At 37.9% G+C, this 27337-nt stretch overlaps 1 protein-coding gene across 1 annotated transcript in view; it reads right to left on the bottom strand.

Moving 5' to 3' along the window:
• Window positions 1-27337, bottom strand: part of LOC127529914 (adhesion G-protein coupled receptor G2-like) — a 65500-nt gene that overhangs the window by 29710 nt on the left and 8453 nt on the right. The window contains exons 2-9 of the mRNA XM_051935179.1: window positions 26250-26368; window positions 23324-23528; window positions 10361-10526; window positions 10074-10217; window positions 5106-5228; window positions 3765-3810; window positions 3447-3550; window positions 3085-3206 (exon numbers count right to left, since the gene is read on the bottom strand). Coding sequence (XP_051791139.1) covers window positions 3085-3206; window positions 3447-3550; window positions 3765-3810; window positions 5106-5228; window positions 10074-10217; window positions 10361-10526; window positions 23324-23528; window positions 26250-26307 — 968 coding nt within the window. The 5' untranslated portion in view covers window positions 26308-26368. The remainder of the gene's footprint in view (window positions 1-3084; window positions 3207-3446; window positions 3551-3764; window positions 3811-5105; window positions 5229-10073; window positions 10218-10360; window positions 10527-23323; window positions 23529-26249; window positions 26369-27337) is intronic.

The raw sequence follows: 27337 nt of genomic DNA, 5'->3' as shown, positions 1-27337 counted from the left end.
CTAGCCAGAACCTCTCAACTTCGCGCACTAGCTCAGGCTCCTTCCCCTTCAGAGAGGTGACATTCCACGTCCCAAGAGCCAGCTTCTGTAGCCGAGGATCGGACCGCCAAGGTCCCTGCCTTCAGCCACCACCCAACTCACACTGCACCCGACCTCCTTGGCCCCTCCCATAGGTGGTGAGCCCATGGGAAGGGGGGACCCACGTTGCCTCTTCGGGCTGTGCCCGGCCGAGCCCCATGGGTGCAGGCCCGGCCACCAGGCGCTCGCCATCGAGCCCCACCTCCAGGCCTGGCTCCAGAGTGGGGCCCCGGTGACCCGCGTCCAGGCAAGGGAAAACGCCGTCCAATATTGTTTTTCATCATAGGAGGTTTTGTTTAACCGCTCTTTGTCTCATCCCTCACCTAGGACCAGTTTGCCTTGGGTGGCCCTACCAGGGGCATAAAGCCCCGGACAACAGAGCTCCTAGGATCATTGGGACACGCAAACCCCTCCACCACGATAAGGTGGCGGTTAAAGGAGGGGCTTTTGAGTTAAACTTTTGCTAAATATGTCTTGAAATTCACTATATTCAGGTGAAAGGATGGTGACATTAAAGAAAAGGATAGACATTAATAAATTAATATTCAAATAATTTTCTTAATGTCAGGAGCTCCGTTTTTGTATACCCCTGGTTTTCAGTTTGTATACATATAGTGTTTTTTTATAACCAAAGAATTCTCAAAATAAGAAATGGATAATTGAATAACAAAAAAAGTTTATAATTTCTTTATGGAATAGACCCACTTACAGGTGTAATGGAGGAGATATAAATTCTAACTACCCATCTTCAGTGGGTTTACTTTCAATCAGTAATACCCATGGTTTGAACTTTAAAGTAAATGGATGGATTGTAAGTTCCCTTAACAAGAGCTCAATAATAAAATTGTCAGCTGCTCCACAACCAATTAATACAGAAACCTCACAGCTGTTTAAATCATAGGCACTGTAAATAGATTACTTTTCCCACAATGACAATTTTTTTTCTTTTTCGTAATGCCCCTTTCTGTATCCCTTTTTTCTTTAGCTAGAGACCCTACTGTATCAAACATGCCATTGTAAAGATCTGAGGCAATATCTATAAATTGTTCCTTGCATTTTTTTCACCTCTCTCTGTAATTCTTTCACATCCCAAAATATCCCAAGAAAGACAATAATATTTTGTGAGGAAAAACCAGAAGAAAAGACAAGGTATAAAAGTAAACTTAGCATAGGACAAAACCAAAGATCAAAGAGAGAAACAAAGAAACTTAACATGCTAACCATAGTCAAAGCACAAAGCAAAAGTCTTACCCCAAAATATTATAAGAAAAGTATGTAGTTAAAAATAAATTAAATCTTGGATGAACTAGAGCAGCAGGTAATGATCTTTATTTAGTGGCATAAATCATAACATCACACTGTCCCAAAGCACTGGGGAATGTGTTACTAAGGTACTGAGTGTTGCAAAATTCTCAAAATGGCAGCACTCATTGGAAAAACAAAATGGCATTGAAAATAATGTTAAACAATTATAAACTTTTAAATAACATTTCCAAATGAAAAAAACGGATGTCAGAAACTGATTATCTGGGTTGAAAACACCATAAAAGATGCATACTACAATTTTAAAGCTTCAGGAAACCCACCTCAAAAATAAATATCAAAGTAAATTACACCACATCACTTGCCCCAATTCACCTCCGTTTCTGAAACTCTTAAGACCCAGCCTGTGATATTTCCAGGGTAAATCACACCCAGGGTCAGAAATGTTCTGTGGGACTTCTTAAGCCATCTTTCTAGAACTTTCCTACTAGCCTCAGACCTTCCTGCAATGCTCAGACCCAGCTTTCATTTAAAGTGGCAGCCAACCCCAAAACACCTGTGCTCACCAATATGTAAAAGGGGTTCATATATATTGTAAAGGACCTATTTGCCACTTTACAACATTATGGAAGACTTAAATTAAATTATTCGTGCCCGCCTCTCTCTGTCATTTGTTGTGTAGTGATCCTCTGCTACACATAGTTTATCATTACAGTGTGTTCTGACTTGCTGTACAAAATGTGTTGGGAGAAACCCCTGAAATGGGGTTGAGAACTCCAGATGCCTCCAAGTTTATTCCCGAAGGTCCTCCAGAATTTCCTGGGAATCATGTCATCTGAAGAAGGTTAGGAGGCAGGAAAGTGAACTGTTGCTGGTCACATGACTACCCTGGGAGGTATTAAAGGGAATCAGAATGGACAGAACTCTAGCAGGTCTCCCAGCAAGCTATTGATTAATAGCCACACTATACAAACTGGAGAAAGACAACAGATGCATGGATTGTCTGGAGAGACTTTAAGGTAACTTCTTTTTTTTTTATTCCTGGAATGTTAAATATACGTTTTCATTATTGCTGGGATTAAAAATATGACAGAAAAATGGCACATTTAACAAGTCATTGCACATATTGATAAGTAAGGCTTATATGGTAATACATATGGGAATAGAGAAATTTATAGAATAGAAATAATGTATGCATCAACTAGAGTGCTAATTTTAAACTCTCCATTAAACAATTGTGTAGAAGCAAGTCAGGCACATGAACTAATAAGGTACAATGCAGGCTAGACAGAGGCAGCACAACAGTTCTGGTATCTTAAGTGATATGCACCACTTTTAGCATAATATAATTCATAAACAAGGTAATACTTACTATAAAATGAAAAAAATACCAATACAAAGAAAACAAAAACATAATCACAAACACAAATTACAACAGAATACATCATGGATAATAAAATAAATGAATAAAAAGAAATTAATCTTGAGCCAGGAATGAAACCCTGGCTATATCATAAAAATATGCATAGATATATACAGTATGTGTAGGTGTGAATGTATTACTTTTGGAACAGAGGAGAGTTAAGCAACTTGCTCAGGATGAAACATTGAGTCAGAGGGGAGGATTCAACCTATGATATTGTGGTTTAAAGTTCAATGTTACTGATAAATTAAATAAATAAAACAAAATGACATCCTGTACCACATAGCAATGTATGTATTTGTACTTTAAAGTCTACTTACCCGAAGGCTATGTATGTGACCAGCGTGACTCCCAAGAAGATGGAGGACAGGCCACAACCAATATAGGTGATCATGGTGAGGATGCGATCATCTCGCTCATCGATTGGACTCCTGGATAAGTCCTACACACACATAAATCCACATTAAGAATTAGCTTCTAAATTTTAAAATATAACTTTTGGCTCCATTAGCTGAGTAAAGTAAATAATTACATCGATATCATTTAAATGTCATATTTGCACAGATTACAATTTATTGTTAATTACAAACTGACAATGTGATAAGCTTATGCATCCTCTCCGTTATTAGCACTGGATGGACAGACAACCATACAAGTAGACAGAATAGAGGAAACAACTCACCATTAGCACACCAAAGTGTGTGAGGTGGTTACAGTGACAGGTGGTGTACATAAGACTTGTGTTATAAAAGACGCACCCTTCTGAACTCCATCCACCTAGTCCTCCTGCAACACACAGAAAAAGTGACCCCTTTAACCTCTTCAGTAAGAAGTCCATTTAGCATTTCAGTACTACTGAATACTCATGGACAGCTAAAATCACACCAGATATTATGTAATGCTAGGTAGCAGGAACAAAAGAAGCTATCAGACTTTATTTGCCTTAATCATGTTTCTTGAATTATTCTGCTTTTTCAGATCATCACAAAATAGAACTTACGATTCTTCTTTATGTCCCAAAACACGCACTTCACTGGGTTACCTTGCTGAAAGTATAACAAGAAGTTGATGTGTTAACAAACAATTGGTCAATATTCTAAGTCATTAGATTTTAATAATCTCTAAGCATGCAACATCAGTTCCTCCTATCTTAAGCTCTGTGCTCTATGCTATACACCCCAATATGTCTGCCGTTAACTAAAAGCTTGAGATGTCAGTTTTTACAATAATACATTTTTAACTTGAAGGTGGGTAGTTATCAATAAATGGGATGAGTTAAACAGTAGAATATAGAGTTATTTTAGTTGATGCTTTTCACAGGTACTACCTGGAAAATCCAAAATCTTAATTACCATAATTTATGTTATTTAAAATCAATTGAGAGTTTTGTATGTGTCACCTGCAGTGTAAACTCGAAGTAAAAAAAGTATATTTTTTAAACAAAGGTTAATACATTAACACAGAACTTATATACATTTTAAAAATATACTACATTTTCTATGTCCATGCTTTTTTGTTTAGAAGAGTGGAGCTCTACTGCTTTTATGTTTTGACCAAGATTGTGCACCAAGTGATCAGTCCATGCGTGTGACCATTCTTTACTTTCAGTTGTGGTCATAGAGGACAAATGCCAGCAAAGGGGAAATGTGATTTGATATGGAAAGGTGCATTAAAGAATATGGAATGGCTGTTTAAATATGCTAAAGCATCAATGAACAAATACAAGGTCAGTAACAGATAAGCAAACAAGAAGCCCAGAGTCAAGGAAAGATCTAGCCAGGGGCAGCATAAAACGTAACAAAAAAAAAAATAGACAAAAAACATTAACACAATAGGCAAGAAGAAAATAGTTGTTCAAAAAACAAAGGGAAATACCATTAAATTGAGTGGGAAAAATACAAGGCACAATAAACTTAAGAAATAAGAAACAAATTCAGTAACTGAACTATAGTTCGGTTTCATGAAGCCTCATATTTCTTTGAAGAACATCAGGCATAGATGCAGGGCAAACAGAAGCATGAAATGCAAGAAGGAGTGACTTTCAAGTTCAAAGAGTAGCAAAATAAGCACCTACACGTAGGAATTTCACTGTACTTTGCACATGTGACGGTAATGACCCTATAAACCCATGTAAATGTGTATATACTGTAAGGCTCCAAATTTATGTTGTGTCTTTACTGTTTTAAAACTTTATTCTCTAGGTAAAAATAACAGTCTGCACAGGCTTGAACCATATTCCATTTAAGAAAGGAACTTTAATGTCAGTGCATCATTATCCCAGATTAACAGTAAACTTGAGCTCATGGCAACAGTTACACTAAATGTGTCATCAATGCCATACCAAGTTTGGGTTGAGATGCTTCAGGCTGATGATAACAGGGTCCCTCAGATTGTCAATTGTGGCATTTGTCACACTTGCAGATACCACATATGTGCTTAGTTGTGAGTTGGCCATTTCTGGGTCCTAAAAGACAGAAAGAGAGGCAAGGTAGATTTTATAGTTAAAGTAAGGAACTGTAGGAGAACTGACACTTTTAAAATTTATATAAGATCTCTCTGGTCAACTGCTTTATTCATATATTCTAAGACACAGTATAGAAGAACTTTCAAATGGAGCTTAAGCAGGTTAATGGCTAGCTGTGTTTGTACATATGAATACTAAGATTCAAATTCTCAGCTCTGGGGTTTCAGGGTCTAGCCTTTACTGCCTAGATCACACTATCCAAGGTGCCATTAATAGAAGGGGCTAAGAAATTTGCTAAACTTTTCTGTTGGAAAGAAATTTTCCTTTGTTAGCCAAGCAAGCTGGTCAAACACTTCTGAAAAAACGATCTTCTGAGCATGCAATACTTGGTACTGCGAAAAATAAGATCAGAGTACACTGGGATGGAAAAGTTTTAGATGCCTGTTTTTGCACTGGCATCACGGGTTGGCCAATAATGAAGCAAACATAAGGAACACAGTATGGCACTGTGAAGCATCCCTTTTACCTCATTGCCTAATGAGATGGACATGAAGCTATAAGGCTGCAGGTTGAAACTCAAGCACTGTTTCTTCACTCGGAGTATAATCTTGCAAAATGAAAAGCATGATATTCTTTATGCAAAGCATAAAAGGGAGGTATGTACAGCGAGAAGATTCCATGTTTCAGCAGTAACCCAACATCCCGCTAATCAGTACACAAAATGTGAGGACTTCTTATTAAGTGGAATTTACATTGTCTCTCAAAGTTTACATAGTTTTCTTCTAGCTGATTTTTTTTTTAATCAGTTAAAAGGCCCACAGTTAAGATCACTGGTAAGTGCGTGTGGAATGCCTTAGTGTTTACCCTATGAAGGTCTGTTGTGCCATCCTGGGACAGTTTCTACATTGTTTTCATTGCTGCCTGTTTGCCATCCAAATTAAAATTCCTTAATGATTAATAGACAGGTTTTACAAATTACACTTATAATGCTGCCAAATGCTAACACTGCTTCCTAATGTCCAGATTCCCAGTCTTGATGTCCGATGGACACGGATAATTATAGCTATTTGTGAAATCTGACAAAAAAAAACACTAGCACAAGTCACACAAGCCTCTTTGTAGTGTGTGTCCCATCATCTTGCACTTTGGTAAAAGGACTTGAAGTGAGCTTCATCACTAATTTTCTGGACTACAATTAAACTACAGAACAGCAGTAAGTTCAGATAAAGTTTTGGCCATTTTCTTGTATCAGACTCTCTATCTTATACATTGAAAACTCAGCCCTGTTACAAAATGTTTCAAATTGTGGACATTATATTAATACAACTGTAATCTAGGGCGGCACGGTGGCGCAGTGGTAGCGCTGCTGCCTCGCAGTTAGGAGACCCGGGTTCGCTTCCCGGGTCCACCCTGCGTGGAGTTTGCATGTTCTCCCCGTGTCTGTGTGGGTTTCCTCCGGGCGCTCCGGTTTCCTCCCACAGTCCAAAAGACATGCAGGTTAGGTGGATTGGTGATTCTAAATTGGCCCTAGTGTGTGCTTGGTGTGTGGGTGTGTTTGTGTGTGTCCTGCGGTGGGTTGGCACCCTGCCCGGGATTGGTTCCCTGCCTTGTGCCCGGTGTTGGCTGGGATTGGCTCCAGCAGACCCCCGTGACCCTGTGTTCGGATTCAGCGGGTTGGAAAATGGATGGATGGATGGACAACTGTAATCTGTTTATTAGTCTTGTTTAGTCTGTTTGTTTGTTTTCTATGGAAAAATTGCTGAACTGATTTTCACGAAATTGTGCATGTCAGTTGCCTTTGGTACAAATTAAAATACATGCTATCTGGCACATTAAGAAGAAGGGACTACAATTTCCATCAGGCAGCAGGAGAGCACTGGGGCTTAAGGGACAGCACTGTTATCAGCGCACACAAAGTTTTATACCAGGCAAAGCAGGATCTCATGTAAGATTGCAGGTACAGTATTTTCTTCTCAGCTAATCTGGTTATTGTCTTGCTAGAGACTACAGCTTTTGAATAAAGTTACATCATTTTGTCTCATTGTAGGCTGTGTTTAGCCATGTTGAACTTCCAAAAGACAGTTATTCTATGTTTATTTTCATCTAGACCCTTTTTTGATAAATGTATGAGTCCAAAAGATGTGTATAGTGTTACCAAACCCTTAAGGAGCAATGGGCCTTTCTTTCAAAAACTTTTAAAAGTTTAAACACCCTTTTTGTTGAGCAATGCAATTGCAAAATCAAGTTTAGCATCAATTTGTTGAAACTATATGTGTATAACTCATCTCTTTTCGGCAATACTTCATACTGTATTATTTTGTCAAATTATACATACCCAAGGAAAGGAAATTTGGGTTGGTAGTCAAAGATATTGGCGGCCTGCTCCATGTTGGTCAAACATGCAGATAAGAATTTCATTGCACTGATGAGACTACATTGTTTATCAGAACAAAGCCTTACACTATTGAAAAAGGCAATGCTATTGTACACCTGTTTATTATTACTAAATGCCATGGAGATACATAAGCCATGGATGAAAACTGAATGAAAAACAATTTTTAGTGCATGCTGGGTAATTTTTAGTGATTCTAGATAGCAGACATTTATTCAAGTCAATTTTATGATGATGCACGTATTATTTTAGGTTTTAAAGCCAATATAGTGTTGTGATTTGCAGCAATTTTAAATCAGTGTTGAATGAATCAACTTTGAATCATCTCTATAACACTGTTGAAGACCACAACTGGTGCTGTCTCCTGTAATAAGATGGAAACTTCCAGTAGTGTCTGTGGACCCTATTGCCTCCAGGCCCCCTTACTGTAAATGCTTTCAACGGTTCATGGATTCATTTATACAACAAGCAATACAGTTTATTAATGTGCGATTAAACATCTATTCGCGAAAGCTCACTAAGTCAGGAAATACAAAGAAGTAGTGTTCATGGTTTCAAGCAGTTGGTCTAATTATACATGAAAAGGATACGGATCTAGAAATATTAAAGGAACTTATACAAAGTTTTAGAAGATGCTTTCCTGGGGCATTTTAATTTTTATGATACCCCCAAAATTAGAAATAGTTCAAGATTTAATAGAGGAATGGGGTGAAGGTTTTGATGAACTGTTTAATAGTTCAGTTGAGATGGAAGTGGTAGGGTGTGTGATAAGAAATTTTTTTTCTGGAGGAAAAAATTACTAAGTTTCAAAAATTAGATCCAGCACTTGCATTTGAAGCTTTATTAGATTTAGCAGTGTGTTTTGAGACGTCTCCAGTACGTCCAATTTCTAAAATTTATTAGATCATCTATCCCTTGTCCAAACACTAACCTTAAAAACAGTGAAAGGGTGCCCTTCTGTTAAGATAGTGATTTTATGAATAATATGAACCCTACTTATGCCTAATGTTAAGACTGAGTTTAAATCCCTAATCTTAAATTTAATTTTTATTTAGGCCCTGATGTTAAGCAGTAAAGGGCACTGAATGTTTTTGAATCCTATTTTTTATCCTTCGTGGTTTCAGTATTAAAATTATATAATTACCCTGATATATGTTATTGTTGGAGTGGACTAAGTTTGGACCTAATCTTTTTAAAGAAATTTATTTATGGGTCTTAGAGAGTGTAATTGTTAACAATATTTATTAAATAGGGACAACTGTAATTTAATATAATATATAAATATTGGAAAATCCTTGGGTGTCTTAGAATTGATGAAAATTAATATTAATACTATTTTAACATATTACATACATATTTATGTGTACCTGTGCATTAGCCCTCCCCTATGGGGGAGAGCATCCTCCATTAACCCTAACCTAACCTATTCATCATGTGTCTACAGTGTCAAGGACATACATGGGCTCTTGAATATCTTTGCTCCATCCTGATTCCTGTATTGTTGAATGCAGTGGTGAGTGTCTCCAGAAGTGTGCACAAAAGTTCATGCACAGAAAGGATACAGTGCCTCAGACCAGTGAGTCAGAGACCCTTACCTATAACTTACAGATGTGTAGAGGAGCCTTGGCATTGTGGAAAAAAATCAGGGAAGGTTTTATCTCTGGTAAGAGATCCAGGAGCTCTTAAGGAAATTAGCCAGAGAAGAATCACTATTGAGATTAAGTATAACCAGTCAAAATGAAAACAAGCGGTCCAAACACCTTACGCCATGGTAACTTTGCTATGTAAGTTCTCGCCATTAGACTCTCTGCCTTGTGGCAAGCGCTACCATTTTTTATGCTTCTTTGATACTAAACACAACATAAATATCCACAATTATGTTCCAAATTGTGAACACTCAGTCCTAAGAGGCAAATGAGAAGGCAAGCCAGGGTGTCCCTATAAACGTGTAGCTACACAGTTGAGGATGCTATGAAAATCAAAACACATTACCTCCCAAACTCATAAAATGTTTGCACTTCTAGATTTGTCAAGGTATACAGGGAGACATTAGTGGCTAGTCAACATGTGGGTTGAACAAGAAGAGCAAGTGATGGTAGCAAGGTGAATAACTAGGGAGCAAACTATACCTAAAGAATTAACACATATACATGAATGCCTAGAACAAGAACCAAGTAATAATAAAAAACATTAATGAATAATAAAACTATAGCAGTAGGACAAGGTTTTTAAACAAAGGAATTAGATCATTAGATTAGGCTTGATAAAGAGCATCTAAATAACAGCAAAGGTCTCAAGTGACTGCAGAGTAATCAGGCAACGGCAAATCAGAGGTGTATTCAGAGATGAGCTATTTAGTTTTCACTGAACATCAAAACAATTTCAGAAAGGTAAGACAATGCAAACTATTTCCTGTATCACCAAATGGATCATTTAGCATTGTAAGGAATTACCTGAAAAAGTGACATATTAGCAAAGAACTGAAACTGCAGTCGAGAAGCAGCTTCCAAGATCTGCCAATCCAGGTGATTGTTTAGTGTACTTGGTAGGGAAATAAATGCCACTGCATCATCAATGGGAATCTGGCTGATGAAAATCTGATTGATAAAATAGGTAACACAAAATACATAGTTATTCCTCACCAATAATGATGCTCATTATATTGCACAAGATGTGAAATTTTGAAGTCATAATGCCACTAGGAGCCAAAACTGAATTTGTGGAGGTTCAGCTCTATTACCTGGGGGCCGAAACTATGGTTGAGTGATGAAACACCAAAGGTGATCCCCATGAAGGAGGAGAAGTTAACGTTCAAAGCTGACAGAGCCAGTAAGTCAGAGGTGAGGTTGACTGATTGTCCAGTAAAGAACATTTTGTTGCCTACAGCATCAGTGATATTCAAGATTCTGCACAGAATACGAAAAGGAACAAGCTGAAAGTCAATAATTCGTTATAAATAAAGAAAATTCAAAAGTCACAGAAATTAAATGGAAAGGTTTGCTTAGCATGTCAAATCTGTTCACAACCTTCACTTTTCTACAGCTTGACACCTGCTTGAGAACAGTTTTGAGGGACAGAATGGAATTGGGAGGCACAGACAGATCGGAATTTAGACAGGAGACATAACCAGAAACTGCTAAATTTAAATAAACAAAGATCAGGATGTACAGACAGACACCTGCACAGAATCATGGCCAAAGAACAGAACTGTAGGTTTTAAGCCAAAAAAGAAACATATGATCAAAGCCAAAAAGTACATAACACATAAATCATAGCTAGAGGGATGAAAAAGTTGTAGTAACCCGCAACTCAGAAACTAAAAATTGTTTATTCGTGAATCCAAATTTTGAACAAAGATAAAGTCTAAGACACTGACCTTTATGCGGTTGCACCTATGACATAATGTGCTGCACATTCCCAGTCAGCAAAACTAGCAATGGCATAGCCATAAACAAAACCATCCCAAAATAGCAATGCCCATAAGAAAAACACAATAGCGCTATGGGAGAATGTGAATATTTAACACTGGTAAAAACATATGGGAACAAAAAATAAATATTAGAAATAGATTTCTTGATCTTCAAAACCCCATTAACACTACTTAAATACGTATAAAATTTAATTAAAAATGAATCATTTTTAAAGGGTAAATAAATAGAAATCATAAAAAAAGCATAAACCTGATCATGACAACTTTGCAGCAAGTCTACTACTGTCTCTTGCCATAAATAGACCAGAAACATTATGCTGTCCACTTTGCATTTTGGTTCCAACAAACTGGATAACTTTACTGGGAAAGTATACATCAGCCTCTCACTTGTAATAACTTACCAAAGTCTAATATATAAAAGATATAATAGTATCAAAAATGCCAGCTCCCATTCCAATATTTGTATACCACCAGTTTCCACCAGTAGCTGATTTGTTTTGTACAATGAGCTTAGCTTACTCTCTTTACTAGACAGGACCAAGGACAGGAGAAGAGAAGAGCAATGTTACAAGAGGGCACTTTCCAAACTTGTTATATTATTGTAACATTTTAGAATGTGAATCAAGTCTGATGGCTTCTTCAAGGCCTGACAATCATGTATTGCTTCACTGCAAAGCCAACTTCTACCATGTAGATGCCATGCTTAGCCAACAGAGAACTAAGGAAGTGTGTCATTAATCTTGGCCAGCAAAAATTTAAAAAGTGACTTCCATAAATCATTAAAGGAGAGTCATAACAATAAAATTAGAAGCTGAGATCTAGAGATAAAACAAAATATGTATTCTCACGTCTGTTTTTTGTAAAAAAAATAATGGTCAAGATGCACACATAAGGTGAAAACAAAAGTAGGCACAAGAATAAAACACAAAAAAATCAAAAACAATTAGTCATCAAGAAAAAAACAAACAAAAAAACATGAACACAAAATACTTGAGTGACCATGGAAGGTATGCCCTCTTTTGTTCCCATTACATTACTGCCATATATTTAATGTACAGCAATACAGCAATATATTAAGATGTCATATTCATGGCAATCAGAACAATAAAACTGTAGTGTTCTGCTGGGTTCAATTCTGTACGCAGTTTTGCAGCTTTTTCTGCCTTGTCATGCTGACCAAGTTGGGAGCATAGGAAAATTATTGGGGGATACGATGAGGACTTCAGATACCTCAAAGCATGTTCTACACACCTATCAGGAGGCAACAAGAACCAGCTGGGAACTGACACACTCCAAAAAGAACCCAGAAGTTCTAGTGAGGTTGCCACACCTAACGAGGTCACAACCAAACACAGAACTACCCTTTCCAGTCACATGACATGAAAAGCGGCAAGTCCACAAGGACTTGCTTTAGCTATTAGAACAGGAAACTAGAAGGAAACACCAATAAATAGGAAGGGGACAGAATGTCAAAAAAACTGAATGTTTCATGTAATATGGTTTAAAACAAAAGACAAAATTCAAAGTCAGAAAATAACAAAGCTAAAAATTCTAAACATATTGATTAGACTTTCCCTCTCTAAATTCTCTATCTTAAATTTAAAGTTTTTACTAAGCAAAACCTATTGTGAAAATGATTGATTAATTTAATTGCATTAAGTTTCCTTTTGTGTTATTGTTTAATTTGTATTAATGGAAATTTCATGATTATTACAATTGACTGTTATTTTGTTTACGCATATGTTCACATTGTCATGCTGTTTACTGTTCATTTGCATGGTCATCTCCATTTTGTAGTCATTGTTGATTTTTGCCTATCAAGTGCATCAAAATCTGGATTGTATGTGATGTCTCTGCACAGAGACCATTTAAAATGGTACCATACAGCACCTGAAGGCAAAGATTTTGGACTCAAATTAAAAAGATTTAACAAACAAAATCCATACAGACTTAATGTAGTTGTAGTGATGGTTAGCACTCTTTTGCAATGTTGGCATTTCATTATTGCTTTTGTTCTTGGTTTAGTCTCCTGGAAATTTCTAGCCCAAAGGCATTTCTTTATCTCTCAGCATTGAAGCGTTTTCACACTCTTAATCCATTTGCTTTGGATCAGATTAGTAGATGATTAGTTACTTTGTTTCAATCTCCAGTTAGTTTGGTTGGGTGTCAAACAGGAAACTTTCAAGCAAACGAGAAGTAACAATACATGCACGGCCGGTATGTCCTGGACTTCATTGATTGAGCAGAAATTATTTTTTTCCATGAAAAATCATCACAAAGATTTGACAAGAGCTCACTTGTGCACTGGCACATTTGTGTTGATTACATGGTTTATTTACCAAGCAGTGCTCAATAAGCAGAATGTCTGTTATATGATAACTGAAAGAGAACAGGAAAATGTGTTCCTTTGCATTTACATCATACACAATACAGCGCATGCAATTTGAACATCACACTTAAATTATTCCACTGCTTACAGATGCTGTTCATGGTGATGGTGGTAGTAGTGGTTCTGGATTTGCCCAACACAACTATAGTATAAAGCTTCAGCCTAGATTTGATTCCAGAGCTCCATCCAAACACTGCTGCATGTCTTTCTGAGATAAGAGCATTCTGATAGCATAAGGGGTTCTTAAGACTTTCTGTGATTGGGGACCTGAGAAGCAAATATCCCCATCTTTAACACTAGAATTACCAGAGTCTACGAAAAAACTCATAGATCCGGCCCACCTTAAAACCATTCGCACCTCTCCACCAGCGTCCTTTGTCCTCTAACTGTGCCGATAAAAACAAGCTGCAAGCAGCCAGCTAGGGGGTTGGGGGGGTGGGGGGGAATGTTAGAGCGCGTGAGCTTATTCAGTGCTGCAGGATCAACGCACATGTTGATCTTTTTTTTCTTTCAGTAATAGTGCCAACATAAATCCACACCCGATCTGACGCTGTTCGTTTTCAAATAATATTGCATTAGTGCGATGATGTTTTCACATATATTGTCTCTTTCTTTCAGGTGTGTAATAAGATCCACAGCATAGAGAGAAGCGTGTACATTGTAACAGGTACACATGTTGTAAATTAGAGAGAATAAAAGTTAAAAAAACGGTAACTTTTATAAGTCCTATAAATGCACACCGTGTGTTACAGACACAAACCAAATGTATGTGTGTACTGTATAATATTAACAAAAGGAGCAGCTCACTACTGAAAATGGCAAATATAGGAGTGAGTGGGGATCGAACCAGGGAACTCTTGATTACAAGTCAGCATATCTTACCGCTATGCCAATGAAACTGTTGTCTATTTCTTGAATCCTTTGTGAAAGTGTTTACTTGATCTTTGGACTTCAGGCTTCATACATTATATAGTTTATGCCTACATTTTGTCATTTACTACTAAAATATGAAAAACGTTTCTGTTTTAAAAATGTGTTTACACAGATTACTGTAGAAACGGAACACACATGAAATGCGTGTGTTCCAAATAGCGATCTATTATTTCCACTCTAAAACTCCAGCACTTCAGTCACTCCCAGATAATCAAACAAGGCATGAGCTGAGAAAACTTAGTGAACGTTCTGCGGTGGTGGGTGATGGAATAGCCGTCTGCTTGCTGCTCGTGTTAATCGGCACATTTAGAAGATAAAAGAGAGGTGAGAACGGTTTTAAGGTGGGCCGGATCTACGAGTTTCTTCATAGACTCTGGTAATTCTAGTGTTAAAGAATTGTTTCCCTTGACTACAGGAACTGTCTATGGTGATGGGCACACCCAACCTTCAAAGTTTTACTTTCCTTTCTTACATTTGTTGTCTATGGGTACATTGTTCTGTTTTTTACAGCTTTTCACTATTTAGAAATGTAAACAAAATGTTAGGACTGTTGAGCCAAAGTACAATGCCAGCCTGACATTTAATGTACATGGGTAGGCAATGAAGAGGGATATACTGTAAATGATGTATTGTTACATGCATACAAATACTGTGCCTGCTCCTATTAACTCGATGATAACTAGAAATATTGACCCCATGTGCAAATGCAGAAGAACAGTTTACTGGTTAGAACTTCAGAATACAACACGAATCTGAAAAATATCGTACTTGAAGTAAAACCCACATAGATATGAGGAGAATGTTCAAACTCCACGCAGACAGTCCCCAGGTCAGGACTCAAATGCAATAACAAAATAATTTAATTATGATATTAAGTGAGAAGTCAAGCAAAATGACACCTTTTATTGACTAACTAAAAAGATTACAATATGCAAGCTTTCAAGTCAACTCAGGCTTGTTCTTCAGGCAAGATGAAGCTGCCTGAAGAAGGGGGCTGAGTTGCCTTGAAAGCTTGCTTATTGTAATCTTTTAAGTTATCCAATAAAAGGTGTCATTTTGCTTGACTTCTCACTACATTCATAATGGCTAACACAATACAACACCCTAATTATGATATTAAAATATTTAAGAAGAACAAATTTAATAGAACTACGGCCATCTGTTTATTCCATTGAAGCCAGTGGCTTTGTGTTGATTTGGAACTGAAGCTAACAAAAATTTTATGATCAGCTAATAATAGAAAGGCAACCAACCATGATGTTTACTTTGTGTGGCACTATCATGTATGACCTTTACTCTTCAGCACAATAGTGCTGCATGGCCTTTAAGCTGCTGCGGAAATGTTGATAACCTACTGAGTTTACTACAGGAAGACCATATTCCAGGTACCTATGTATGCTTCCATCACATTACATCATGTAAAGATTTCCAATACTCCCAGTTATGCTTTTACATAAGTCAGTCATCCATGACCATACCAGCCATAATTCTCATGGACGAACATAGCAGTCTATTGGAGAATCGTGGTGTACAAACCTTTTCTTAACACACACAACACTAGAGGTATGGAATATGTTACCAATAAGTGCACAGACAGTAGTACTTTGATAATCTTTAACTGTCGACAATCATCATATTTTGAAAAATGTTAGTCAATAGAGACTGACTTTCTATGTTGGCCTAAATGGACTAATATGTTAAAATTCTTCACATTTACTTATTTTGATAAAAAGACAACAATGGACTCTTTATGTACTTACAATATTTCCTTTCATTGAAAAAAATATTTGTTGAATGTCAGCTTTGTAGTGCAGTGAAGCCCAACATAGCAGAAGGGTGTCATACTTATAGGCTATTGCTTGTGCTTTAGTAATGAACAGTAGCAAGTAGAGTTTGCAACACTGTGACATGAAGAATGTTAACTGTAGTTTCTGCAAAAGTGATTAAGCATAACTTGAATTAAGTTATCAGTTTCTTTGGAAAGAAAAAAGTGCAAAATATAGGAGAGCTCAGCAACAAATAAGCAAGAAGAAATGTGGTCAAGTTGATCTTCAGTGGCCTAAAAGGCAGAGTCTCACTGTCGCACTCAATTTTCTCTGAATATAAAGGGCATAAACATAAGGCCTAATAAATACTAATATCTTTTTTCTTTCAAGAAATAGCAGATTTCTGTCTTAAAAATGTGTAACTATGTAGAATAAATGTTGTCAAAAGCACATTTTTTAAATGTATACTAACCCTAAAAATGAATTGTATTATCTCCAACATAAAAAAAGGAAAAATGAAGAGGTGAACATTTTTTGCAAAAGACTAAATTTTCTTTATATTTATTTATTGCATTGGCACATTTCATAATGCAATAGACAGCACGCATGGGCTAATGCAGGGGTCGGCAACCTATGGCACGCGTGCCACACTTGGCACGCCAAGCAATTTCAAATGGCACGCAGACTCTTCACGTTTCCTGTATAAAGTTGATTATAAATCGATTAGCGGGGTTTCCTCGCTCATTTCGGCACTTGGGCGTAGCAGGGTACCAGCCACAGACTTATCCAGACTTCTTGTAATAGCAGTCTAAGTAGGTCAGGGGAACAGTCTATATGCGAAATCTCAGAAACTCACGACAGTAATGCCAACTAGCGAGATCAAAATTCTATTACATAAAAAATTGTGGCGCATTTGCTTTAAAACCTGTTGTGTGTATATCTGGATTTCGTTGTATACAAGCACAGATATAATTTTTCAGGTGATATTTTAACGATACCCACTATAGAACAACGTTGGTTTTTTGCATTTTATAAATGTTTTCTAATATGAACATTGGTTACGACTTTCCGGTCACATGCTGCAAATATGCAGATCTAGATCTACAAAGGCCGGATGCCGGTAGTTGAATAATATATATGGTTCATATTGATTAATCTAAATATATCCATTGTATAAAAAAACTGAGATGGTCATATTTTTATTAGTTCCTAGATCTACTTAGAAAAAACGTCAATATAATTAAGGCCCACGCTTCTAAACAAGCTGTGTACAGCGATTGGCATTGTAGTGTCATTATGACTAGTTATAGCTGACAGTTTACTGACGGTTTTCCTCTCATATGCACGTATGTAGATCTATAATTCTGCGTTTACACGGACAAATTTATGTGTGTATTTATGTATTTAATATCTGAAAATCTGAATGACTCGGTAATTTAAATAAATATGCATGTGAACCGGATGTGTTTGCTGAGTGTGCTCTTAAACAATTCATAAAATAATTTTATATCTTTGTAAAGTTTTTTGTTGCTTATAAGTAGTGGTTTATATGTAAATATTGGCATTGATATTTGCTGATTTATTTATATTTCCAGAAGATCATTTTTGTTAAATATGGCTGCAAAGAAAAGGAAACTTGATCATCGACCATTTCAAGAAAATTGGACAAAAGAATATGGATTTGTTGGACAAAAAGATCGTGCTGTGTGTGCTTTCTGTCATGAAAGTGTAGTGTGTCGCACATCTAGTGTACAAAGAAACTTTCAAACAAAACACCAGTCTAAGTTTAAAACCTCAGAAGAGAAAAGTGAAGCTATCAAAAAAGCTATTTCTGGTTTCGAAAAACAAACTAGTATTTTGAGCAAAGCAGTTGGAATGAAGATTAAAGCTACTGAATGTAGTTATAAAATAGCTGAATGTATTGCTTTGAAAGGGAAACCGTTTACAGACGGAGAATACATCAAAGAAACTTTTTTAAGCAGTGCTGAAATTTTATTCGGTGATTTACCAAATAAGGAGATTATATTCACTCGTATTAGAGAAATACCAATTTCTGCAAGATCAGATGAGAGGCGCATAACTGATTTAGCTGAAAATGTAACAAGTAAACAAATATCTGGATTAAAACAATCTCAAGTATTTAGTGTTGCGCTTGACGAAAGCACTGATTTAAACGATTTGTCTCGCTTAGCCTTGGTTGCAAGATATCCTGAAAATAATCACATTTATGAAGAGTTGTGTTGCTTATTACCACTTCATGACACAACCAAAGCAGAAGACATTTTGACTGCATTTATTAGTTATTTTGCTAAACATGACATAGACTTAAACAAGTTATTCTGTGTGACAACCGATGGTGCTGCTGCAATGGTTGGCAAGAAGAAAGGATTTGTAAAACTTCTTGAAAATCATGTTGGCCGCAAACTTTTGAATTTTCATTGTATTATACACCAGGAGAGCCTATGTGCAAAGACCTCATCTCTGAATTTGGTCTCTGTGATAACAACTGTTGTTGAAATAGTCAATAGTTTATAATTTCTCATTCTTCACTGGTTCACAGGCAGTTCAAGTTTCTTTTACAAGAAATTGAGTGTGAATATGGAGATCTTCTGCTACACAGCAATGTTCGCTGGCTTTGTCTAGGCAACGTTTTAAATAGATTTGTCAGTTGTCTTGGAGCTATTAAGGTGTTTCTTAATGAAAAAAAGAAACATTTTCCTGAACTGAATGATGAAAACTGGGTGTTAAAGTTGATGTTTCTGACTGACATAAGCACACATTTAAATGAACTTAATCTGAAATTACAAGGACAGGGACAAACAGTACTTGATCTTTTCAGCTATTGGAAAGCATTTACAATGAAACTAGACATTTTTACCCATGATATCAACATCAAAGCATTCAAGTACTTCCCGAATGTGAAGAATCTCTCAAATCAATTTGAAGTAAATGTAGATGAGCTTCAAGAGTACATTGAAGCACTCAAAGCAGAATTTGATAAACGAAGTAAAGACTTTCACATTCATGGATCCTTATTTTCGTATCTCATTAAGCCTGATATAATTGATTTGGAAACTACCCAGTTGGAACTATTTAGTTGGATGGATATTGATGACTTTGAAATGCAACAGATTGACTTCAGATCTTCAGAATTATGGACATCAAAATTTGTTGAACTACGGAAGTCTCTGGAAAATGAAAATCTAGAAAAGTCTGCAGCTATTCTCAGCTGTTGGACATCCCTTCCGAATTATTACATCTGTTTGAAGAAAATTGCTTTTGCTCTTCTTTCAGCTTTTGGATCAACCTATTCCTGTGAGCAAATTTTCTCTCACATGAAAGCAGTGCTAAATCACAGCGTAGTCGCCTAACGCCTGAACATTCAGAAAATTGTGTCAAACTCAAAGTGACAAAGTATGTTGTCGATATTGAGCAACTGGCCAAGACCATGCAAGGGCAAGGCTCCCATTAATAATAAAAACGTTTTTTAAAAAATCTTTCAAGAAACTCTATTTCTTTTAATGTTGTTTACAACTTTACATATTATTGAATATCACTATATATTAATTAATTAAAATATAAAAATAAAATATATGGTAAAATAAGAATATTGACCTCGACTTGTATAAAATGATATGTGATGTTGGCACTCTGAATAATTTGAAACCTTAAGTTGGCACACAGTTAGCAAAAGGTTGCCGACCCCTGGGCTAATGTCCCTTCTAGGATGGATCTCATTCCATTACCTGCCTGGGAGGCCAGAAGAAAGAAAAGGCAAGACACTTCCTGTCTTTGCATAATGTTGGCATGAGGAGCCAACAATATGAGGAGTTTGTCGACATCCAGGCAGGAGTGGATTAAGGACCCTTACCCAGCCAGGAGGACAATGAAGCAATCAGGGAGGACTCCATATGCAAGATGGCAGAATACCTGGGCCTCAGTACCCAAATGGAATCCCCTAGGGCATGCTGGGAACTAGAGAGCTGTGGAGCTGCCCTATTGGTTTCCATGGGTGTCACCAGGAGATGCTTTCAGGGACTACCGCTTGACCCAGAATTACTTCCGACATGATACGTCCTAGCACAGGATAAAAGAAGTTGCTAAGTCTCACCCAGGCAAGTTGGAATCGGGTAGAAGAAGGACAAAGCTCATCTGGGAGGACTGGAAGAATAAATGATAGAGAAAGAAGAGAGAAAAGAATATGTTTTTATACAATGTGTGAGAAGCCTTTTGTAAGGTATTATTGTTAAAAAATCTTGCGTTTGAACCCGGGACTTGTGCCCATGTAGTTCTGCTTGGTGTTTGGGGTGCTGCAACAACCCCTAGTGGTCCCAATAACAACACAAGAACCTTGACATACTATAGGGTCATAGGTTGTAGGGTCATTATTATCACATGTACAGATTACAATACTAGAGGAGACCATTCAACTCATCAAGCCTATTTGTTTATCTAATAGTTAAATTGTCCTATATCTCATCTAGACACATTTTAAAAGGTTGTCAGTGTTTCCAATTCAAATCCATGCCTCAGAGGTTTGTTCCAGATTTCCAATACTCTATGCATGAAGTAGTGCTTTCTGGCTTCAATCTTAAATTCACTTCCCCTTAATTTGCTACTATTGTCCTTGAGCAGGTGGAACACTGTTTAGACTAACCTTTTTAATTTCTTTGAGAATTAAAAAAAAAAAAAACCTGGATTAGGTTTCACAAGCTTGCTCTGCTCAAGACTAAAAAAGATTATTTCCCAAGCCATCCCAGAATTAAACATGTTCTGAATACACTTGGCGACTCTCCTTTGCACAGCTTCAAGTAGTGCTATGTATCACTCCTCCTCCTCTTCCTTGTGATGGCCAAGCAAAGGGCACTGAGAAAACCCTAGGAAAACAGATAGACATCTCTAGAATCCTCAGAGCATGTTTGTCATTTTCTTCAAGGAAGGACAGGAAGTCAACAGAACAGATAATATCCAGTAAAGGAGATAAAAGCACTGGAGGGCAGAGCTAGCCTAGTAAACTCAAATCCCTGCAAAGAGCTCTGCCTCCTCTGGTCACTTGAAAAAGTACACAGACAAATAGACGGGCTGGAGGATGATGACTCAATTCACTTTTGGCCAATGAAGAAGGACGAGAAACTTTGCTTAGCACCATGTCTAACCAAAGTTAAAGCAGGCTTTATCCCTCTAGAGGGAACCACTACATTTTTGAGAGCTCAGACAATTGACACTCATGGAAAGGAAAAGGTAACTGTTAACCCAAAGAGACTATTTAATTAAATCCTTTTTTTAAATGTAGTGGGTCTCTGATAACTCCAGAGGACTATCTGCATCATTTGATTTTTTTCCAATAAAATAAGTGAGTTTGTGTTCTGGTTGGTTGAGCTTATCCCAGTAGTCACAATACTATAAATGTATCTGAATCCATTTACAGAGCCCAACAAGATTCTAAACAGTCTCACATTGTCCCAGTGTGTGTGTTGGGGCTTTATTTACACATCCCAAACCCATACATCTTAGACTTAGACTTGTACCACAGCAGTCCCAGTTCCAATAAAGTGATTTTAAATGAGACAATACCTTTGTATAGGCTTCTTTTGTTTAAAATACAGTACAGCACAGATCTTTCTTCCTTTTTCCTTCCTTTTCTCTTTATTCCTCCACTCCTCCCAGACAAGTGTTGCCCTTATCTGCTTCCAATTCCAACCCCCAGGACAAGTGGAGGGCTCCTTCTGTTAACTCCTTACCCGGCAGTACCTCCTGTCATATCTAGTACCTCCGGAAGCATTTTCAGGTTAGGCAGAACCACCCTGGTTGCTCAGCAGTTAATTCCCAGCAGCTCCACCAGCAGCTGCCGTTGAACCTGACAGTGCACATACAGTAACTGTTATGCTGCCCTTTACTCAGTCAATTGTACAGGGGAACAATCTGCCCATAGAAGGCAGTCTCCCACTGTTCCATATTTCTGGCATCCCACCCAGGAAAAGGGTTGCCAACCACCCCAGTCAGGTTGCTTCCCCAGCTGTCCATCAACACGTACATATGTGGCTGCTAGGACACAACCTCTAGTGGACCAGCTGCCACAGTGTTCCTCCATGTCTAACTCCTGGCACAGAGAGGGAACATTGTAGCTCGCTTCCTGACCACCCCTCATTTTGGCTTCCAGGCCAGGTAAGAGAGCAGGATCCATCCTGGGTCAATCGCACACTATATTGGTTCAAAGCAAGTAAGTTTACAGTTGGGGTATGCACAATGGTGAGTACAAAAGTCAGGTGTGCCACATCCAGAAAGAGCTACTGCTTTGTGCTCAGTGCTTCTAGGATTGACACTGGATCTCTGTGATTCTGAATAGTTTAGGCATGTTAGAAAATACAGAATGCAATCATACACTGTCCCACCAAATCAGTGTAAAAAGCAAAACAAGATTTGTCAATGTCCAAATACATGCAATATGTTTGAATGACTGATTGTTAATGGGCAGAGTCAGACAGTTGTCTATGCTTGCACCATAGCAGGCTATTGAAGTGGCCTAAGGCACTGAACTATAATCACCAGACTATCTAGTTCAGTCCCTTCTTTGGGTCATTGTATTTCCATGAGCATATAACCCAACTTCCTAGTTAGTGCTCACAAGTACACAATAAAAACATGAAATCATCACAGTAGTTATGCAAAGTGCCTTAAAATGGTGTTCATAATGGCCAAATACATAACAATCATGACCCTATAAACCTATAACATCACCACAGACTTTTAGATGTGATCCCCAATGCTATGTGACTTAGTGCAAGTAATTTAACTTTTTAAATATGAGACAAATGCAACTTGGAATGATATTTACTGTGGAAAAGTGCCAGATTCCACAGGTTTGCAATATCCATCCTCAGCATTATCTCATCATGTCACCCCAAACTGGGCATTCAACCTGCTCACACTCTCAAAGTAGATGTAGATTTATAATAAAAAGGAACTCTAGTTGATTCAATCTTCAGCATGCATTCCCACCCTGATATTACAAACATTGTAACTATAACTCATAAGCACCTTAGTTATGATGTTAGATTGTGCTTTATTACTAACTTCAGCTCAGACCAAGACTAAGTTGAAATTTCCCATTTTTGTAATGAATCTTTGGGTTTTCCTTCCATCATCAGACTGTCAGACTGTTCTCTTCACTCCATTACAGCTTACCTGTTTGCATTGTCCCATAAGTTATCACTTGCTTTCAGGACATTGCTGATGATATCAATAATGACCTGCCCAAGTGGAGGGGTCAGCGCTCCAACTTCTACCACCTCTGTTACTTTCGTCAACACAATTTTAAGATCTTCTTCAGTAATGGAAGTAATGTTAGTGGTCAGGTTCTTGATCAGCTCTGCCAGTACCCATGCATTGTCTGTTAACACAACCACAGATGCTTATTAATGATGCACACTACCACTTATCCAAATCTAATTTCATCTCAGACCCAGACTTTAGCTTAGCACAATATTTTTGTAAATTCTGACATCTCAGCATTCTGTTGGGTCAGACTTGCTATTAAGAGATCCAAGTGGCTTTGAATGGAAGACTTAAATCTAGCCAAAGGTAGAAGTTTCTAAGCCAACATGCTATTTTTCTATCAATATGAAGGATATATTTATATTTGAGGAAGAGTTCAAATTATGTAGTGTGGTGGGCGGCCACAGCCATTACCTGGCTGGGATGCCAACAGAGTGGAAGGACCAGGGGAGAGGGCATTGGTAACGCAATCTGGGATACTAGAGGGCAGCCATCCTGGGCAGCTGTGGCACCACGGATTCAAACAGGGCATGTCGAGAGCTGGATTTTGGTGAAGCCCTGTTGGGCTCTGTGGGGGCCACCAGGGGGAGCTGCAGAGCCCAATACAGGACCTCCAGCACACCTGGGAGTGATTCCAGGTAATACTGATGAGCCACCTGGAACACTCCCGGGACCTGAATAAGAAGAGTTGCCTCACTCCATTGAATGGTCAGAGTCAGGAGGAAGGAGACAAAGCCTGAGGAGGAGTGGAGGCGGATGGACTGGCAGAATGAAGGGACTGAGTATTGGTGTGATGTGGTGCGGTGTTGGTAATTTGTGCACTTTTGCTGTAAATAAATACGGGTGTCCTGCCTGTCTGTGTCCAGGTTAGGGTGACTGTATGACCCCTGGTGGCGTCACAGTAGCAAAAAATTACCTTTGTTGATGTCCACCACCTTATTGTAGAGCAAGAAAGGAACCAGCCCTGGATAGGAGGACACCAGTCCATCACAAGGCAGATGCATGCACATAACCCCACACTGGGTCTTTATTACCATCCAACTTGAAACTTCCTTCCAGCAAATTATCATTCAATTCTATCCTGAAAGTATTCATTACCAAAGCAAGTTATGGTAACTGGTGATTCCAAATTGATCCCCATGTGAGTGTGAATGTGGGTTTGTGCATGATAGGGCCCTGAGATGAAATGGTGCCTGTCAAGGGCATTTTCTTATCTTGTGCCAAGTGCTACCAGGATAGGCCCGAGTCCCCTTACAACTCTAAATTGGATTAAGGGAGTATTAATGGAAACAAGCTCTAAGTATCTAAGATGTGTTAGTAAAGCCACTGTACAGTATGTCTAGTATACTATACAGCTAACAGATAAAATTCAGGTCATTCTGGGATATGTCCATAGGACTAGTAAGACAAAAAGAGCACCTGAAAGGTAGATGTCAGATTTAGAGTCAGAGCAAGACAATGTTTAAACAGAAATTCCAGGGCTGAGTTATAGCATCCTGTAATCTGTGTCACCGAAGTGTATAGATAGATAGATAGATAGATAGATACTATTTACAGTATGATAGACTGTACTTTAAGAGCCCTGTGCTAGGAGCCAGGATTGGAGCCATCCTTAATACCATCACTTTAAATATGATGTAGTGAGGTCATGCTAGAAGAAGACTGCTGAACAAATTTCCAAAGCTGACTACAGCATATGATCACTTAGGTCCTTTCAGAGTGGCCCTTAAATAGGATTAGCAGTTTAATATGTGATTAATCATGCAACCCTAAAAAATACCTAAAATTCAGGACCAAAGGCAAACTCCACAGAGAGTTTTCAGCTGTTTAAAGGAAAAGCCTATTGGCTGTACTGAGCAATGCAGACGGATAAAGGTGAAAGGGGCTATACCTTTGGTGAAGAAGCAGGGATTCCAATTCCCGTCACCCAATAAAGATACATGTATAGGTAAAGTGAGAGGTCCGCAAACTATACTTAGCTCTTTTAGTCTTCTCTTTTTGATGAGTGCCCAATAGTGAGAATATAACACATATTGGGAAAAATAAACTTGGGCAATCGTATCTCTCTCTCTCTTTATAAATCATATATGCTCCATCATGGTAATCTTTATCTTCTTCTTATATAATATGCTACCGTGGCTGTTCGTTTGTCTGTCCAGGATTTTAAATCACCTGTAGCTCACAAACCGTTTGAACTATAGACCTGAAATTTGGTACACATAAACTACGTGACGCCTACTTTCCACTTTTGGGGTGATGATTGACCTCCAAGGTTATTCCTCTTTTTATTTTTATTTTATTGTAGAATCAACTCTCGGCAGTGGCCAGCAGGGCGGCCATGCGGCGCATGCGTATGGAGGCCGTTCTCATCCCTACCACCTTCGCTGTCACTTCCCCTACCTTTTCATATCTTAAATCATTCTTGAGGCAGATTGAAGAGTTAAGTGCCAGCTTAAGTGAAAAATTTAAGAAAACATACTAAGTAATTGCAACACAAACACTGACTTAATCAGTTTTAACGCAAAAAGATGCCGACGAAAGAAGAGAAGAAGCGGGCCGCTAGGGTGGAGAAAAGAAAAGCTGCTCAGGAAGCAGCAAGCGCATCAACCTCTGAGCAAACGAATGCTAAACGTACAAAGAAAGAGTATGAAAACTAAGAATGCTCAAGTCAAGTGTATTCACTGCACATTATCATGCAGTGCGCCATTACTGGTTGTATTATATTTATCATAAGAACATGTAAAATTAATAAAACTTTAAATACACCATTTGAATCACAATGCTAGAAGAGTTGCATAGTAGATAATGTCACGCATCAGAATGTAGTTCTACTTACTGCCACTGACATCAATGTCCTCCAGACCAGGGATGGTTTTTGGTAGTTCTTTAATCATAGGGCACGCTCCAAGTTCTGGATCCAGCCAATGAGCTCTAAATGTCTTGCTACTTATTCTGCTGTAAGGAAAAGGAATTAATTGGCTTTTTGGCATGTACATTTAAAGAACAAAATGGCTTATATTTTGTTAACTTTGTGTTTCTCACAGTATTATGTTTTTTTTTTATCAAGGATTGTTATCTACAGTATCCAGAAGGTCCATTTATTTAACTGTAGCTAATAAGTGCAAATAAACCTTTTAGACATGGCTCTACAAGTACATATAATCTGTTTATTATGATACCCCCACACTAACATGGGGGCCGATCAACTTGGGAAAGTGCTTCCATATTAAGAATGAAGTGTCTGACATGATAAATCTATACTAATAAAGGGCAAAGCCCTCACTGACTGACTCACTGACTGACTGACTGACTCACTCACTCACTCATCACTAATTCTCCAACTTCCCGTGTAGGTAGAAGGCTGAAATTTGGCAGGCTCATTCCTTACAGCTTACTTACAAAAGTTAGGCAGGTTTCATTTCGAAATTCTACGTGTAATGGTCATAACTGGAACCTGTTTTTTGTCCATATACTCTAATGGAGGAGGCGGAGTCACGTATCGCGTCATCACGCCTCCTACGTAATCACGTGAACTGAAAACAAGGAAGAGATTTACAGCACGAGTCAAACACGGGAACGAAGGTAAATGACTTTAATTGTTGAGTGTCTTTTAATACTGTGTAAGCATACATATTAACACATGTGCAACGTGTGCATTTACGGGGTGATTTCTCAGGCTTAAAAGCTCGCCTTTTATTAAAAAGGTAAATGCAAACTGTTTTCATTCAGAAGGGCACAAACCACGTTAGATTTCATGCTCAACAGTAAGCTCAGCACACAGCTTGGTCATATTACAACCGGAGGGGCGAACTGAAAACGTGGTATACAAAGAGATCCTCAACAAATAATTATTGATTAATTTTCCCTCAGTTTAAAAAGGTTTACTTTTCTTCTTAATAAAAATTTTAAAGCAGTATTTCGCCG

The sequence above is a fragment of the Erpetoichthys calabaricus genome, chromosome 12, assembly GCF_900747795.2.
Source record: "Erpetoichthys calabaricus chromosome 12, fErpCal1.3, whole genome shotgun sequence".
Lineage (NCBI taxonomy): Eukaryota > Metazoa > Chordata > Cladistia > Polypteriformes > Polypteridae > Erpetoichthys > Erpetoichthys calabaricus.
This window is presented reverse-complemented; position numbering and strand designations above follow the sequence as displayed.